Below are 19553 nucleotides of genomic sequence, written 5' to 3'. Positions count from 1 at the left end.
TTTTTTAATTGGCCTTTATAAAAAATATGGAGTCCTTTTTTCTGTACAGAAAAGAGCCTTTCAGATTTTCTCTCTTTTCCGTCACTTGGGGAGCTGATGGGCTCCTTATCTCTGCTCTCTGGCATTATAAACACTCATTATAGCTCAGTTCTTATTTGATAAGAATATGGCTTAAATAAGTGTTTATGACCTTTTAGTCGTTTAGAGATAAGGTTTATTAGAAGACCGGCATAAAGTGAAAGTACTAGTCACACAGTTAGAAAAACAGTTAACCCCTTGCGACAGAATGGCTCAATATTTTTAATAAATACCAATTGCAAATATGATTTTTAGCCATAAAAGAGTAAAGCGCAATCATAAACAAAAATTGAAGGTGTTCATAGCCTTTAAGTATGGAGAGGGGTGAGACAAGACTTGTCCGTTTCAGTGTCTATTTAACAGGTTTTTCTAATACTTTTCATTCTTTTCTAATAACCAAAATCAGCAAAAAAAAATATTCAGTATTCACGGCCCGTACCCTGTGATACGCCATTGCCTGCGGAGCAGAGGATGGGTGGAGAAAAAGCTGCCTAAGGTCACAAAGGCTTCCCGGAAGAAGGAAAAGGCGGTGGATGAAGAGAACGAAGAAGACGATGGGGATGGAAGTGGAAATGATGATGACGGTATGTAAAATGGGAAAACAAGGGCCGATTCTTAAAGGGACTCAGTGGACAGTCCAATAGATTAATCAGCATTTATTAGACATCCCCGGCTCTCTCAGGGTATGTTCATGGCGTATATGCTACGGATTTTATCGCCGCAGAATAGCGCCATCCTGTGTTGCCCTACCTTTAAAACGTGAAACATTGTAGCATCACCCTAATAATGCATTCTAGGTTATGTGACATCACTGGCCCCACCCCCTGAAAAAATTAACCGATCCGCACACTGAATGAAGCATGGCGCACATTTGCATTCACGATAACACTGGTTTCCAGGATTTCAACAAGGTTTTCACAAAAGGAACTCATGAACAAACTGCAATTCATTCCCCAGATGATGACGCTGAGGAAGAGGAGGAGAAGGACGAGGATCCAGATGGCACCTACGATCTCATGGTAAATGTAATGCTATTGATCAGTTCAGGCCCCCCCCCCCCCCCCCACCGATAAGGGCGGGTTCACATCATCGTTACGAATTCCGTTATTTCTTTCGGTTATAACGGAAAATAATGGAATTTCGTAAGACGGAATTCAAAACGGAAATCTTTAGAGGCGTTCCGTTTTGATCCGTGATAGTAGAGGCCTATGGGCAAACATAACGGATCCGTCTGGTTTCCATTATGCAGGACGGAATAGAAAGTCCTGCCGACGGATCCGTTATGTTTGCCCGCAGACCTCTATTATGACGGATCAAAACGGAATGCCTCTAAAGGTTTCCGTTTTGAATTCCGTCTTAAGATTCCGTTATAACGGAAAGCAATAACGGAATCCGTAACGCTGATATGCGGAGCACAGTGCTGTCCATTGCATAGTGGCTGTACTCGGTACTGCAGCTCGGTCACATTCAATGGAATGAGACTGAGCAACGTCATGGCTATGTGACCGATAGACGTGTTGTCAAAGGCCGAGGAAGAGGCAACAGCGCTCATTCAAACGCTACAGTCCCCTCCAGCAGCTGATCAGCAGGGAGCGCCAGGGTCCTCCCCAGTGATTAGATATTGATGACCTATCCTGAACATAGACAACCCCTTTAGTATATAAGGATTAGGAAGCTGTATAGTATACAGAAGGCGCCATCTAGTGGAGAAACTTGAGAATCAGACTGACCGGATAACTTTTTGCCAAGCAATCTTTGATTTATTAGCATGCACGGGCTGCTTGGCTGACCAGACATTATATCTCATTGTGGGTGAGATAAGCAGCTGCCAGACACCATAGGCATCGCTTATATTCTGGGGAAGCAAGTCATGAACCAGTGATTCCACCTCTTTGGAGAAGAAGGCCACCGATGCATCATTTACAGACAGACATTTTCCTGTCCTGCCCATTCAATCCCTTGTCCTATCAAGGATGGCAATGCAGGAGACAGGGACGTCAGGCGATGACATCATATAACTATGTGCATTTTTTCCGTATGTTCTGTCACTTCAGTCAAGACTCGTCCGCAACGAAATACCCTATTTTATCTGGACAACCCGGCGAGACGCTGTGGATGGCAGGTTCCTGAAGAAAGATCAGATGATGAACCATTATGCCAAAGCTGGCTCCTTCACTACCAAGGTGGGTCCTCAGGATGGGTTTACTGGATCGTGTCGTAATAGGTAGGTTAACCAGTATAGACATAAGCCACATCAAAATTATCAACTGGTTGCCACTGGAAACAGTCGACAAGCTTGTTGTCAGACACACAGCTTCCTGCTTAGCTGAGCTCCTATAATGGCAGGGGGGCACTTACTTTTTCTTACATCACATAACCGCACAGTTTCATATACAGGGTTTCTAAAGGAATGGTTAGTTGAAATTGACTTGTAATAGACTCTTTCATATGGGGCTTCTGGTGTCATTCCTCCAGGTGGGCCTCTGTACCAATTTAAGGAACCTCCACTGGTTTGACGAAGCCGACCCCGATTCTTTCTTCCCTCGATGCTACAGGCTGGGAGCCGAGGATGAGAAGAGGGCATTCATTGGTATGATTATTGGGCACATTAAAGAGGTTTTCTCAAAGTTTTTTTTTACTGATGACCTATCCTCTGGCTAGGTCATCAGTATATGATCGTGGGGTCCGACACCCGGGACCCCCGCCGATCAGCTGCTTGAGAAGGCACCAGTGCTTGCAGTAGCGCAGCGCCTTCTTTATTCTTACCAGGCACAGCGCCGTGCATTGTATAGCGGATTGCCTTGGTATCGCAGCCGCATTCACTTCAGAATTTGGACTGTTACATGTAAGAGAGCCCTCTTGACGGACAGTTCTTATACATACATGTATAATAGACCCCTCCCCTGAGTAGTAATATTAGTATTATTTTATCCTGTCAGCTCCTAGTGGGTGGGACATTTGAACTTTATGAATTAATCCTTCTTCTTCCTAGTTAATTTATCCTACACAATTTACAATAGTAAATGGAAAATTAGACACCCTGAGGGGGTGGAGCACGACACAAAGATTCAAAGAACACATTGCTCCGTGCCGTGCTCCTCCCCCTTAGGCCCTACACTAGGTATAGTGTATATGCTTTACTATAATATATAGCAGTGGTGGCAAACCTATGGCACAGGTGCCAGAGGCGGCACTCAGAGCCCTCCGTTCAGGCGCCCTAAAAAAAAAGTCTATGGCCTCTTTCACATGGGCGTTGCGGGAAAATGTGCAGGTGCGTTACGGGAACACCCGCGATTTTACCGCGCGAGTGCAAAACATTGTAATGCGTTTTGCACTCGCGTGAGAAAAATTGCGCGTGTTTGGTACCCAAACCCGAACTTCTTCACAGAAGTTCGGGCTTGGGATCGGTGTTCTGTAAATAGCATTATTTTCCCTTATAACATGGTTATAAGGGAAAATAATAGCATTCTGAATACAGAATGCATAGTAAAACAGCGCTGGAGGGGTTAAAAATAAAGAATTTTTTTTTTTTTAACTAACCTTAGTCCACTTGTTCGCGGCCTGGCATCTGCTTCTGGCTTCATCTGATCTCTGTGCAGCAACAGGACCTGTGGTGACGTCATTCCGGTCATCACATGGTACGTCACATGATCTTTTACCATGGTGATTCACCATGGTAAAAGATCATGTGACGTACCATGTGATGACCGGAGTGACGTCATCAAAGGTCCTTGACCTATAATTAATGCTCACCACAGGTCCTATTCAGTAAAGGGGACAGAAGGAGATGCCGGGCCGCGATCAATTAGATTAAGGTGAGTTAAATGATTTTTTATATTTTTTTAACCCCTCCTTTACTATGCATTCTGTATTCAGAATGCTATTATTTTCCCTTATAACCATGTTATAAGGGGAAATAATAATGATCGGGTCTCCATCCCGATCGTCTCCTAGCAACCGTGTGTGAAAATCGCACCGCATCCGCACTTGCTTGCGGATGCTTGCGATTTTCACGCAACCCCATTCATTTCTATGGGGCTTGCGTTACGTGAAAAACGCACAAAGAGGAGCATGCTGCGATTTTCACGCAACGCACAAGTGATGCGTGAAAATCACCGCTCATGTGAACAGCCCCATAGAAATGAATGGGTCAGGATTCAGTGCGGGTGCAATGCGTTCACCTCCCGCAACGCATCCGCGCGGAAAACTTGCTCGTGTGAAAGGGGCCTAAGGCATACCAATATGCCTTATGAATCCTTAGGCGCAGGGTGCGCTATGAACAGCGCAGGCAGCGCACTGAATGCAGGCAGGCTATTATACCTAAATGATAAAGTACATGGAGGATAGACTATACTGGACTGTAGTATTCAGGTTAAATCGCCGTGTTGGCACTTTGCAATAAATAAGCTGGTTTTGGGTTACAGTTTGGCCACTTAGTCTGTAAAAGGTTCACCATCACTGATATATAGGCATTCCCTAACCAAATACTTAAGCTTATATGGCATTCATAGTTCTAGGATAAGCAGGTGACTGAAACATATGGATAAATGGAGTGTTCTCTTGTAAATTACGGTCTTACATATTCCTTGTTTTAGAGGATTTCTGGCTGACGGCCGCTCGGAGCATTCTCAAAAGAGTGGCAGGAGGACAATTGGACAGAACTCTTGACATCCAGGAGAATACACCTACTGTGAATGGTAAGTAGGGGGCATGGCTTTAGGGTGGAAGGGGAGCTAAGTTTGCACTTAGGGCTCATGCACATGACCGTGTGTTTGGTCTGCTTCCAATGCGCATTTTTTGTGGATTGGATGCAGACCCATTCATTTCAACGGGGCTGCAAAAGATGAAGACAGCACATGCACGTCCCTTCCGTGGCACCCACGAAAAAGACAGAACATGTCCTATTCTTATTTGTTTTGCAGACAAGGATAGGACATTTGTATTAAAGTGAAAAAGGAAATGGCAGCATGCACACAGTGTGCTGTCCGCATCCGTTGCTCCTTTACGTGGCCCCGCAAAAATTATAAGTCATGTCCTATTCTTGTCCGTTTTGCGGAGAAGAATAGGCATTTCTATAATGGGTCGCCTGTTTCGTTCTGCAAATTGCGGAAGGCACACGGCCGGCATCCGTGTTTTGCGAATCCGCAATTTGCGGACCACAAAACACGGCATGGTCGTGTGAATGAGCCCTTATGCTGAGGATTCCTGCATGCTATAGGCGAACCTGGCATCTGGTCCCATTTAATGTGCATGTGATCAGCAGGATCACCACCAGCTGGACATTCCTTCTACCTTTCTTTAGATAACAAAAGAGGAAACAAGAAGCGCGGAGGTTGTGTCCCCAGTCACATCATCACAACAGCCATCAAAGCCTGCGAGGCCTATCTGAACAGCCTGGAACATGATGATATTGACTTAGAAACAGCTTCATCTTCCATCATGACAGATGCATCATGGGAGGAATTTCTGCACAGCTACTATCAGGTCATTCAGTAAGTGTAAGGGTTATCGATTGTGTTCACTAAGAAAGGTGATGAAGAAAATACACCATATATACAGTAGTATACAAAAAGTGCTCAGTAATGCACCATAGTGCTTCCCCCCCATATATACATGAATATCACCACTATAATACTGCCTCCTATGTACAAGAATATAACTACTATAATACTGCTCCTATGTACAAGAATATAACTACTATAATACTGCTCCTATGTACAAGAATATCACCACTATAATACTGCCTCCTATGTACAAGAATATAACTACTATAATACTGCTCCTATGTACAAGGATATAACTACTATAATACTGCTCCTATGTACAAGAATATAACTGCTATAATACTGCCTCCTATGTACAAGAATATAACTGCTATAATACTGCCTCCTATGTACCAGAATATGACTACTATAATACTGCTCCTATGTACAAGAATATAACTACTATAATACTGCCTCCTATGTACAAGAATATAACTACTATAATACTGCCTCCTATGTACAAGAATATAACTACTATAATACTGCTCCTATGTACAAGAATATAACTACTATAATACTGCCTCCTATGTACAAGAATATAACTACTATAATACTGCTCCTATGTACAAGAATATAACTACTATAATACTGCTCCTATGTACAAGAATATAACTACTATAATACTGCTCCTATGTACAAGAATATAACTACTATAATACTGCCTCCTATGTACAAGAATATAACTACTATAATACTGCCTCCTATGTACAAGAATATAACTACTATAATACTGCTCCTATGTACAAGAATATAACTACTATAATACTGCCTTATATGTACAAGAATATAACTACTATAATACTGCTCCTATGTACAAGAATATAACTACTATAATACCGCCTCCTATGTACAAGAATATAACTACTATAATACTGCTCCTATGTACAAGAAAATAACTACTATAATACTGCCTCCTATGTACAAGAATATAACTACTATAATACTGCTCCTATGTACAAGAATATAACTACTATAATACTGCTCCTATGTACAAGAATATATAACTACTATAATATTGCTCCTATGTACAAGAATATAACTACTATAATACTGCTCCTATGTACAAGAATATAGCTACTATAATTCTCAGATATATTAATACCCCACCTGGTAACGTGGTGCAATGCACTCCTAAATGGTGAAACCCTTCATAAACAATCACTGGAGGCCACGGTAACCATCCTCCCCAAACCGGGGAAAGATCCCCTTCTCTGCGGTAGTTTTAGGCCAATCTCGTTACTTAACGTAGATATAAAAATATGGGCCAAACTTCTGGCGACACGTCTGGGAAATCTACTTCCTAAACTTATCCACCCTGACCAATCTGGCTTTGTTCCAGGGAGGGAAGGGAATCATAATTCCTGTAGGTTAATCACAGCAATACAGTGGGCCAAAAAGAAAAACCTCCCCTTGGCGCTGCTCAGTGTGGATGCGGAGAAGGCCTTCGACCGGGTGAGCTGGGACTTTATGAGGAGGACTCTACTGAGGTTTGGAATCCCGACGAGATTTCAGGAGGCAGTCATGTCATTGTACAAGGATCCGAGTGCTAGAATCAGGGTCAATGGCACATTGTCCCCATCCTTCCCTATTTGTAATGGGACGCGTCAGGGCTGCCCCCTATCTCCTGCCTTATATATATTGGTCATGGAGACCCTTCTTCAGGCCATTAGAGACCATGTAAATATACGTGGTGTGAAAACAGAAAATGACGCCATAGAATACATTAACGTGGCATATGCTGACGATCTACTGATCATGGTTTCTAACCCGGTCGAGGCCTTCCCGCATCTTTTGACACTGTTTAAAGAGTATGGTAGGCTATCAAACTACAAAATGAATTATACCAAGTCAGAAGCTTTAAACGTTAATGCTCCGGCGAGCTCCATAGCCATTTTGAAATCAAATACACCATTTAAATGGCAGTCCTCCTGTGTTTCCTACCTAGGAGTTAGGATTTCCGCCCGCACGGAAGATTTATTCCGGCTTAATTATACTCCCCTAATATCAGAGGTCCAAAACCTGCTCCAATCGCTACGCCTCCCTTATTCCTCTTGGATGGGAAGGAAGAATATACTAAAAGCGTTTGTCCTCCCAAAAATTATGTACGTACTACAGATGTTGCCAATATTTTTACCTAACTCATATTTTACAAGGATTCGCAGGCTTTTTATGACTTACCTATGGGGCGGCAAGAAGGCTAGGGCTCCTCACCAGAGGCTGATACTGGGGCGTGGTCATGGAGGTATAGCACTGCCGGATGTCCAAACATATTACAGGGCTATTCACCTGAGGAGGTGGTTGCAGCTTCATTCCCCTGCCTACCGCACATTGGGCACGGAACTGGAACTAATGCAGCTCACCCAACCACAGAAAGCAGCACTATGGGGTCAGGCAAATGCATCACTCCATTCACATGTCCTCTTAAAGGGCACTAGCCTAGTCATTAAACAGCTCAATAAGGCACATGGGCTCCTACAGAACCCCCCTAGTATAATGCCAGCAGATCTCATACCACACTCGATCCAGCCTCCAGGATCTCAGGTCTCGCAGATTTGGCACAGATTAAGAGATTTCTCCACAGCTGACTTTATAGGAAAGGTAAACGGCACTTTACCGGATCAACATCCCCTTAGCTTAGCCTGGAGTACATTTAACTTTCTAGACCTAATAACTATAAAATCTGCTGGGAAACAACTAACTACTCAGAAGTCATGTGTAATGACCCCGACATGGTTTGAAAAATTAGCAACCCCCCCTTCCCCTCAACGCAAATTGATATCCACTATATATTTGGCCTTGATCTCACCACAACGTCGCATTACTCCACAATATGTCCACACCTGGGCTAATGACCTTAAGGTTACCTTTTCGGAGACAGATATTCTCCGTATGCACGCACACTCGCATGGCTTCTCCCGCTGCGTGAAGATCCAAGAGCACTCATATAAGGTCCTCACACAGTGGTACCTCACCCCCAAACAACTATTTCTTAGTGGTCTGAGTGATCATGACAGGTGTTGGAGGTGTGGGGAAGAGAGTGGCACTCTTCTACACATTTTTTGGTCCTGTTCTAAAATAAGAGGATACTGGGATGACGTCTCTCGGACCATTAATGAAATTCTAAACACTAACCTGACATTAACCCCAGAGTTGGTTCTTTTATGGCTTCCAACAAAAGAACTATCGCCATCAAGGAACAAACTTGTTACACACTTGATTCAAGCTGCCCGTCTACTTATCCCCCAAAAGTGGCTGAGTAAAGAACCCCCCACCACCTCTCAGTGGTTAAGCAAACTAGATCACGTTCATCGTATGGAAGAGCTAGCGGGCTGGGAACTTAGGGCACATGAGAAGCACAAAAAGCTATGGGCCCCATGGATTACATATAGATATGCGAATGGTACACCGACATCTTAAACAATTTTCAACAGACAAACAACTTTGAAAATGTCCCCCCAGACAGGAACGACACATTAGTGAGAATGGAGGGTGCTAAACCTTCTTCCTCCCTTTGGAATCATCAAAGGTTATCTTAACAGCCTCAGACCGTATCTGTCCAGTTCTAAGGACACCCCCCCCCCATCCTCCCCCCCCCCCTTTTTATATGTTTGTTTGACCTACCTACATCAGGTCACATACCAAATGTCAATTAGTTGGTTCTAGATGACCTTGCTCTGAAGACATGCACTTTATATATGTCATATGTATACTATGCACTATACTGTCAAAGTACGCTTTAGACTTGTCTGTAATAACTCTGATTTGTGCATCAATGTATGTAAACATCTCTTTTGATATGCTTTTCAATAAAAAGACAATTGACAAAGAATATAGCTACTATAATACTGCCTCCTATGTACAAGAATATAACTACTATAATACTGCTCCTATGTACAAGAATATAACTGCTATAATACTGCCTCCTATGTACAAGAATATAACTACTATAATACTGCTCCTATGTACAAGAATATAACTACTATAATACTGCTCCTATGTACAAGAATATAACTACTATAATACTGCCTCCTATGTACAAGAATATAAATACTATAATACTGCTCCTATGTACAAGAATATAACTACTATAATACTGCCTCCTATGTACAAGAATATAACTACTATAATACTGCTCCTATGTACAAGAATATAACTACTATAATACTGCTCCTATGTACAAGAATATAACTACTATAATACTGCCTCCTATGTACAAGAATATATAACTACTATAATATTGCTCCTATGTACAAGAATATATAACTACTATATATATATATATTATATAAACGGTATATATATATATATGAGAAAGGCTCTGTGTTTGAGCCGAAACGTTGCCTTACTGTACCACATGGGTGAATAAACCACAGTTTTTTCTACTGGATGTGCTGTCCGTTTTTTGGATTATATATATAGAGAGAGAGAGAGAAACACACATGTTTAGCATGACGCTACATTTATATACTCCTTTGTCTTCTTGCAGTGAAGGAGCGTCCATTGAGCATTCTTTCTCATATATGGATCAGTGCGGTAACTTATTGCAGCATTTAGCTGAAGTGAATCCGCAGCTGGAAATTGAAGGTGACAGAAATATCTGGATTGTTAAACCAGGTGCCAAATCCCGTGGAAGAGGTGAGAGCTAATTATTATAATGTATTTTTGGAAATCTGGGTGACACCGAATGTGGCCATCATTACAGCTTTCACAGGGGCTGTGACCTAATTTTCCTAAAACGCTGATTGAGGTATATATCTTTGTATAACGAAGCAGACTTCAGTAACACTGCCTTAACTCCTGCGAAAACTGTAACGGTGGCCATAACGTTTGTCAAAAATTTTCAGAAACCAAGACCTCTTCTGATGACACCGCAGATCCTTAATTTTACAGGTCGTTCCCCTTTCTACTTCATACTTCTTGGCGTTTTCTCTGCAGGTATTATCTGCATGGATCGCTTGGCAGAGATTCTGAAGCTGGTGGACTACGATCCCATGATTGTCAAGGATGGAAAGTGGGTGGTCCAGAAATACATCGAGAGACCGCTACTCATCTTCGGCACCAAATTTGATGTGCGTCAGTGGTTTTTGGTGACGGACTGGAACCCTCTGACCATCTGGTTCTACCGGGAATGCTACGTGCGATTTTCAACACAACCATTCTCCCTGGAGAATCTTGACACGTAGGTTAGCTTGACATACTAGTTCTTAATTCCTAAGATGGTTGATTCTAGAGTTTTGTCGCTACCTAGACTTCCCACTTCTTATATTAAGTAGTGTCAGGTTGGTTGGAAGCCAGAGTTGTTGGCGTTTTTCCCATCTTCTGCTTGGGTCTCTAGTTCTTCTGTGAGATCAGACCAGATGGGCTAGCCTTCACAAATACCAGTGAACCTTGGATGCCCATGATCCTTGTAAAGTCACTCAGGTCCCTGTGATTGCCCATTTTATCTGCTTACAACACATCAACTTTGAGCACTGACTGTTCCCATTGTACCCAATCTCCCACCCCTTGACAGGTGCCATTGTCATGAGAAAATGTTATTCACTTCACCTTTATACTTATGGCTGCTTGATCTAGGTTGTCCAATGAACTGGGTTTTCTTAAAATGTCAAAGCTTTAGCCACGTGTGATACAGGTTAAAGGATAGAGTTCCAGAGTCTACATCTTTGTCTAAGTGTAACTTTCAGACATTACCATCGACTAGAAACAAGTTAATGAGACATCTTGTAGGACATTTCTTTCTGATGGATCACATATTTCTCCTCTCCAGATCCATCCACTTATGCAATAACTCCATACAAAAGAATTTTGAGAACTCCCGTACTCGTCATCCTCAGGTTCCTGCCGATAATATGTGGTCTAGCGATCAATTCCAGATGCATCTCCAGAGGTTGGGAGAAAAGAGAGCCTGGGAGGAGATCATTGTGCCAGGGATGAAGGCTGCCATCATAAATGCCATGCAAAGTGCCCAAGATGTAGTAGAGTTCAGAAAAAGCAGCTTCGAGTTATACGGGGCCGATTTTATGTTCGGAGAGAACTATCAGCCCTGGTTGATCGAGATTAATTCCAGCCCAACCATGGCACCATCTACAGTTGTGACCACCAGGCTTTGTGCTATGGTTCAGGAGGATACTTTACGCGCAGTGATTGATCGAAAGTATGATCGCAACTGTGACATTGGTGGCTTCGAACTTATCTACAAACAGGTACATTCAGTAGTTTACATAGTGATCAGACCTTAGTCGCTTTACCAGAAACATATTATATTCATTTTTATTTCAGCCTGCTGTTGATATTCCTCAATATGTTGGCATCAATTTATTGGTGGAGGGCTCCACAGTGAGAAGGCCACGTGCTCCTCTACCAAAACCCCTCAATGGACCTGTAAACATCGGCTTCACTCAACCGACCAACCAAAGATCCCTCTCCATGGTGCAAAGCCAGACATCTAATGTAACCTCAATTATTGGTAACCAAGATCCTTCAAGAAAAAGGTCAACGATCCCATATTCAACGTCCAAGTCTTCCCGGACCATACACAACCCTCACACCTTAAAAAGGGCAAAAACCACAGTCATGGGTAAAGAAAACATTGCAATAGCAGAAGTAAAATGTGGACGTGAGAGCGTGGAACTTGTGAGGCTGTCCAGCAAGTTGGGGTCGGAGCATAAGGATATGACCAAATCCTTGGTGCACAGGAAAAGCATGTCTAAAGGAGCAGTGACCCATCTCCATCAGCGTCTGCTCGCTGCTCCTAAAATGTCTCTCTCCGAGAAGCCACCTTTAATAAAATACCTAGCTGGCCAAAGGGATGGGATACACCTTGACTTGAAGTTCTCCAGCCTTGACCTTGGAGAAATTCAGCTTCTCAAAAACTTTCCAAGGACAGGTAAGGAGAACAGGGCACAATATGGCAGCCCTCAGTATGATAGGAGAAGAGAGATGTCTTATTGTATGATAATCATGCATCATCATTCAGGGAAGGTTATGGATTATGGCTGGAGATCCAGCATATCTGGAAATGGCTGTAGACTCAACATGATTGCTAGTTATTACCTACAGCGATATAAAAACCACCATGTGGCTACTGAAAAAAGTTCTAACATTGTATCCATAGTGTAAAGGAGACCTCTAGCCTCTAGCACAGGGATGCCCAACCTGCGGCCCTCCAGCTGTTGCAAAACTACAACATCCAACATGCCTGGACAGCCTACAGCAGGGCATGGTGGGAGTTGTAGTTTTACAACAGCTGGAGGGCCGCAGGTTGAGCATCCGTGCTTTAGCACAGTGATGGCTAACCTCCAGCACACCAGCTGTGGTGAAACTACGACTCCCAGCATGCTCCATTCATTTCTACGGAATTCTGAGAACACCCAAGCAAGTGTGCATCTTGGGAGTTGTAGTGTTAATACAGCTGGAGTGCCGGAGGTTAGCCATCACAGCTCTAGCAAGACTGGGCTTAAAGGGGTTCTGCACTTTGTTTTAACTGATGATCTATCCTCTGGATAGATCATCAGCATCTGATCGGCGCAGTGGCGACTCTAGGAACAATATATAGGGGGGGCACAAAGATACCACAGTCAAAAATGGGGGGGCAAAAACTAATTAAGTATATATAAATAAGATTACAAAATACGAGAGAATTGCGGTCTGCAGGGATACATTTATACTAAAACTATTTACTTACAAAAGAAGCCATTCAGTCGTCTGCTGTGCCGTCCTCTGCTTGCTTCTGCGGATTCTTTCCCCTTCTTTCTGTCTCTCATCAGTGCGCAGGCGCACTGTTATGGTGGATCTGTGGAAGACACACTGTTATGGGGGCATCTGTGGATGACACTGTTATTATGCCTCTTATTAGCCCCCATTATGCCTCTCATCACTCCCATATCAGCCCCCATGCCTCTCATTAGCCCCCATATCAGCCCTTATGCCTCATTAGCCCCCATATCAGCCCTTATGCCTCATTAGCCCCCATATCAGCCCTTATGCCTCATTAGCCCCCATATGCTGCCTCTCATCATTAGCCCCCATATGCTGCCTCTCATCATTAGCCCCCATATGCTGCCTCTCATCATTAGCCCCCATATGCTGCCTCTCATCATTAGCCCCCATATGCTGCCTCTCATCATTAGCCCCCATATGCTGCCTCTCATCATTAGCCCCCATATGCTGCCTCTCATCATTAGCCCCCATATGCTGCCTCTCATCATTAGCCCCCATATGCTGCCTCTCATCATTAGCCCCCATATGCTGCCTCTCATCATTAGCCCCCATATGCTGCCTCTCATCATTAGCCCCCATATGCCTCTCATCATTAGCCCCCATATGCTGCCTCTCATCATTAGCCCCCATATGCTGCCTCTCATCATTAGCCCCCATATGCTGCCTCTCATCATTAGCCCCCATATGCTGCCTCTCATCATTAGCCCCCATATGCTGCCTCTCATCATTAGCCCCCATATGCCTCTCATCATTAGCCCCCTTATGCCCCCAGCAGCCACATATTTTATAAAATAAAAAAACACTTATCTTACCTGCTCCTGGACGCCGCCTGCCTCTCCTCAGTCGACTGTGCTCTGAACTGGCGCGCACAGCGTGAGGTCACAGAGCCCTGCACAGCCGACAGCCGAGGACCAGGAAGTGGTAAGTACAGAGCGTTCACCACTTCCTGGTCTCTCGGTTCTAATGAGCGCTACCATAATGGAAGCGCTCATTAGTATTCACCTGGGGGAATCAGCGGGGGGGGGGGGGGCAAAGGACAACATAGGGGGGGGGGCAAAGGACAACATAGGGGGGGGGGCGGCGATTGCCCCCCCTCGCCACGCCACTAGATCGGCGGGGGTTCAACACCCGGGACCCCCGCCGATCAGCTGTTTGAGAAGGCAGCGTCACTCCAGCAGCGCTGCGGCCTTCCCACTGTTTACCGCCGGCCCAGTGACGTCACGACTAGTCTCAACTAGCGTGGGTGGGGCTAAGCTCCATTCAAGTGAACAGAACTTAGCCCCGCCCACGCTAGTTGATACTAGTCGTGACGTCACTGGGCCTGCGGTAAACAGTGAGAAAGCCGCGGCGCTGCTGGAGCGCCGCTGCCTTCTCAAACAGCTGATTGTCAGGGGTCCCGGGTGTCGGACCCCCGCGGCCCCCAGAGGATAGATCATCAGTTAAAACAAAGTGCAGAACCCCTTTGAAGGGCATCTGTCAGCAGTTTTGTACCTATGACACCAGCTGACCTGTTACATGTGCTCTTGGCAGCTGAAGGAATCTGTGTTGGTCCCATGTTCATATGTGCCCGCATTGCTGAGAAAAATGATGTTTTAATATATGCAAATGAGCCTCTAAGAGCAACGGGGGCGTTACAATTACACCTAGAGGCTCTGCTCTCTCTGAAGCTGCACTTTGACAAGGCCAGCTGTGAGGTTTTTTTCTCAGCAATGCGGGCACATATGAACATGGGATCAACACAGATGCCTTCAGCTGCCAAGCGCACATGTAATAGGTCAGCCAGTGTCATAGGTACAAATCTGCTGACAAATGAAACATACAATGTGTCGGCAGATAAGAACCATTTGGCCCATCTAGTCTGCCCAATATACTGAATACTATGGATAGCCCCCTGGCCCTATCTGATATGAAGGATGGCCTTATGCCTATCCCATGCATGCTTAAACTCCTTCACTGTATTTGCAGCTACCACTTCTGCAGGAAGGCTATTCCATGCATCCACTACTCTCTCAGTAAAGTAATACTTCCTGATATTACTTTTAAACCTTTGCCCCTCTAATTTAAAACTATGTCCTCTTGTAGCAGTTTTTCTTCTTTTACATATTCTCTCCTCTTTTACCTTGTTGATTCCCTTTATGTATTTAGCAGTTTCTATCATATCCCCTCTGTCTCGTCTTTCTTCCAAGCTATACATGTTAAGGTCCTTTAATCTTTCCTGGTAAGTTTTATCCTGCAATCCATGTACTAGTTTAGTAGCTCTTCTCTGAACTCTCTCCAAAGTATCAATATCCTTCTGGAGATATGGTCTCCAGTACTGCGCACAATACTCCAAGTGAGGTCTCACTAGTGCTCTGTAGAGCGGCATGAGCGCCTCTTTCTGTCTACTGGTAATGCCTCTCCCTATACACCCCAGCATTCTGCTAGCATCTCCTGCTGCTCTATGACATGGTCTGCCTACCTTTAAGTCTTCTGAAATAATGACCCCTAAATCCCTTTCCTCAGATACTGAGGTTAGGACTATATCACTGATTGTATATTCTGCTCTTGGGTTTTTACGCCCCAGGTGCATTATCTTGCACTTATCAACATTACATTTTAGTTGCCAGATTTTTGACCATTCCTCTAGTTTTCCTAAATCCTTTTCCATTTGGTGTATTCCTCCAGGAACATCAACCCTGTTACAAATCTTTGTGTCATCAGCAAAAAGACACACCTTACCATCGAGGCCTTCTGCAATTTCGCTGATAAAGATATTAAACAATATGGGTCCCAGAACAGATCCCTGAGGTACCCCACTGGTAACAAGACCATGGTCTGAATATACTCCATTGACTACAACCCTCTGTTGTCTGTCCCTCAGCCACTGCCTAATCCATTCACCAATATGGGAGTCCAAGCCCAAAGACTGCACTTTATTGATAAGCCTTCTATGTGGGACAGTATCAAAAGCCTTACTAAAGTCTAGATAAGCGATGTCTACTGCACCTCCGCCATCTATTATTTTAGTCACCCAATCAAAAAAATCAATAAGATTAGTTTGACATGATCTCCCTGAAGTAAACCCATGCTGTTTTTCATCTTTCAATCCATGGGATTTTAGATGTTCCACAATCCTCTCCTTAAGGCCTCATGCACACGACCGTATGGCTTTTTCAGTGTTTTGCGGTCCGTTTTTCACGGATCCGTTGTTCCGTTTTTTGTTTCCGTTGTGTTTCCGTTTTTGTTCCGTTTTTCCGTATGGCATATACAGTATATAGTAATTACATAGATAAAATTGGGCTGGGCATAACATTTTCAATAGATGGTTCAGCAAAAAACGGAACGGAAACGGAAGACATACGGATGCATTTCCGTATGTGTTCAGTTTTTTTTGCGGACCCATTGACTTGAATGGAGCCAAGCACCGTGATTTGCGGACAAGAATAGGACATGTTCTATCTTTTCACGGCACGGAAATACTGAAATACTGAAACGGAATGCACACGGAGACACTTCAGTATTTTTTGCTGAACCATTGAAATGAATGGTTCAGTATATGTTCCGTATACTGAACTCAAAAAACGTCCAGTATACTGAACGCAAAATACTGTCGTGTGCATGAGCCCTAAGTATGGTTTCCATTAATTTCCCCACTATTGATGTCAGGCTTACTGGCCTGTAGTTGCCCGATTCCTCCCTACTACCTTTCTTGTGAATGGGCACATTTGCTCATTTTCAATCTTCTGGGACGACTCCTGTTACCTGTGATTGGTTAAATAAATCTGTTAATGATTTTGCTAGTTCGCTGCTGAGCTCTTTTAATAGCTTTGGGTGTATCCCATTCAGGCCCCTGTGACTTATTTGTATTAATTTTAGACAGCTGACTTTGAACCTCTTCCTCTGTAAAGACACGTGCATCAAAATGTTCATTAGTCTTCCTTCCTAACTGAGGTCCTTTTACTTCATTTTCCTTTGTAAAAACTGAACAGAAGTATTCATTGAGGCAGTCAGCTAGTTCTTTATCTTCTTCCATATACCTTCCTTCTTTTGTTTTTAATTTGGTAATTCCTTGTTTTAGTTTCCTTTTTTCATTTACGTATCTGAAGAATGTCTTATCACCTTTTTTCACTGACTGAGCTAATGTCTCTTCTGCCTGTGCTTTAGAAGCTCTTATAACTTGTTTGGCCTCTCTCTGCCTAATCTTATAAATTTGCCTGTCATCCTCGTTTTTTTTTTATGATTACTAAATGCTATCTTTTTGTTTTTAATGATTTTGGCCACTTCTGCTGAGTACCACAGTGGTCTCATCTTTTTTTTGCTTTTACTGACAAGCCTAATGCAATTATCCGTTGCCTTCAATAGTGCCACTTTTAAGTAGTCCCATTTCTCCTGGACTCCATTGAAACTGTTCCAATCTGATAGGGACTCTTATACCACTAAACTAATTTTAGAAAAGTCAGTTTTTCTAAAATCTAATACTTTTGTTTTTGTGTGGTGTGACTGTCACTGTACTTATAGTAAACCACACTGACTGGTGATCACTAGATCTCAAGCTTTCCCCTACAGTAATATCAGATACCAAATTCCAATTTGTGAATACCAAATCTAAAACGGCCTCCTTCCGGGTTGGCTCCTCAACTACTTGCTGTAGAGATAATCCCAGTAGGGAATTTAGAATATCTGTACTCTTGGCAGAACTAGCTATTTTGGCTTTCCAGTTTACATGAGGAAGATTAAAGTCTCCCATAATGATAACTTCCCCCTTCAATGTCATTTTAGCTATTTCCTCAACTAGTAGCTCATCTAATTATTTGACTTGGCTAGGTGGTCTATATATATATATATATCACACCTACCTGAGTTATGATAATCAAGCTGCAAGGTAACCCAAACTGACTCTAAATTGGTCTCGCTAAACTTGTATTAAATTAGATTTTATGCTATCTTTTACATACAAGGCCCCCCCTCCCCCTTCTTGCCTTCTCTGTCTTTCCTATATAGGAGAGAACCCTGGTATTGTTATATCCCAGTCATTACTCCCATTGAACCACGTTCTCAGTAACAGCCACTAAATCTATATTCTCAGATGCCATTATAGACTCAAGTTCATTGATCTTATTCCCTAAACTGCGAGCATTTGTAGACAAGACTCTGAGCTGGTCATTTCTTAACCTATGTGCTACTGGCATCTTCTGGCATTGTTCCGGGGGGGGCAGTCGGACTGCCGGATTATCACTCTTGTGCCCCCCTTTCCTAGTTTAAATGCTTCTTAGCAAATACTTGGAACTGTTCACTGAGGACATTCGTTCCCTTGAGAAAAAGATGCAAACCATCATTCTTGTACAGTTCTTTTCCATTCCAACGAGAGCTAACATGAGACACAAAGCCAAACCCTTGGTTCAGACACCATTCACCAAGCCATACATTGAATTCCTTAATGCGCATCTTCCTGTCGTGCTGAAGGTTATGCACAGGCAAAACTGCAGAGAATGAAACAGTTGATGCAACCTCCCGTATATAATTTCCAAGTGTGTGAAAAGCTTCCTTCACCTTTGAAACCTCATTGCAAGCCAGATCATTTGTCCCAAGATGGACAATAACATCCACCTCCCTTTCCTGCTTTGCTTGCCATTTCCTGCTGCATTACGGAGAGATGTCTACAGATCAGACAGCATCCAAATGCCCTTTAATGTTGACATTAAGGATCCCTCAGACTCCAATAGACAATGCAGCTTAGCTGGAGTCACTGATCATAGCCATGACCTATAAGTGGCATAAGCAGCGTATGTAGTATATATTGTCCTGCCTATGGGGACAATGGTTGGTAGATAGGAATGGCATACAATCAGTATGGGTTGCTGCTATATAATTTTATTTTTTATATTTAGGGCTGGACCCCCTCCGGATGCCATGCTTGTTTTGCAAGGGACCTTCTCTGAGCAACAGCCTACAGGCAACCTGCAGCTGCACCAAGAGCGCTAAACTTCCAGTCAAGCCCATCCGTTTCCAGCTCACCAAGGGAACCCTGCTTGGCAGGTGCCATGAAGGAGCAGAGCCCCTCACGGCCCGGGGTACGGCCATCCTCACGTCGCTGCTGCTGTGATCCTTACGGACAGAACTGACAGGGCTACCCAGTGACATAATGGTGCTGACTACAACAATGGCTGCTTCTTACCTCAGGTCTAAACCCCAAGGAGAACCTCCCTGTGTGATCTTTTACTAGGACTGACCCCG

At 43.6% G+C, this 19553-nt stretch overlaps 1 protein-coding gene across 1 annotated transcript in view; it reads left to right on the top strand.

Annotated features, from left to right (window-relative positions):
• Positions 1–19483, top strand: part of LOC120979758 (tubulin monoglycylase TTLL3) — a 53713-nt gene extending 34230 nt beyond the window's left edge. The window contains exons 10-20 of the mRNA XM_040408715.1: positions 485–662; positions 1036–1097; positions 2133–2261; positions 2554–2668; positions 4674–4775; positions 5381–5570; positions 10108–10256; positions 10557–10800; positions 11389–11824; positions 11901–12507; positions 19208–19483. Coding sequence (XP_040264649.1) covers positions 485–662; positions 1036–1097; positions 2133–2261; positions 2554–2668; positions 4674–4775; positions 5381–5570; positions 10108–10256; positions 10557–10800; positions 11389–11824; positions 11901–12507; positions 19208–19422 — 2427 coding nt within the window. The 3' untranslated portion in view covers positions 19423–19483. The remainder of the gene's footprint in view (positions 1–484; positions 663–1035; positions 1098–2132; positions 2262–2553; positions 2669–4673; positions 4776–5380; positions 5571–10107; positions 10257–10556; positions 10801–11388; positions 11825–11900; positions 12508–19207) is intronic.
• The last annotated feature ends 70 nt before the right edge of the window (positions 19484–19553 follow it).

This window comes from Bufo bufo, chromosome 9, assembly GCF_905171765.1.
Source record: "Bufo bufo chromosome 9, aBufBuf1.1, whole genome shotgun sequence".
NCBI lineage: Eukaryota > Metazoa > Chordata > Amphibia > Anura > Bufonidae > Bufo > Bufo bufo.
The sequence above is the reverse complement of the archived record's forward strand: the minus strand, read 5'-3'. Positions and strand labels throughout refer to the sequence as shown.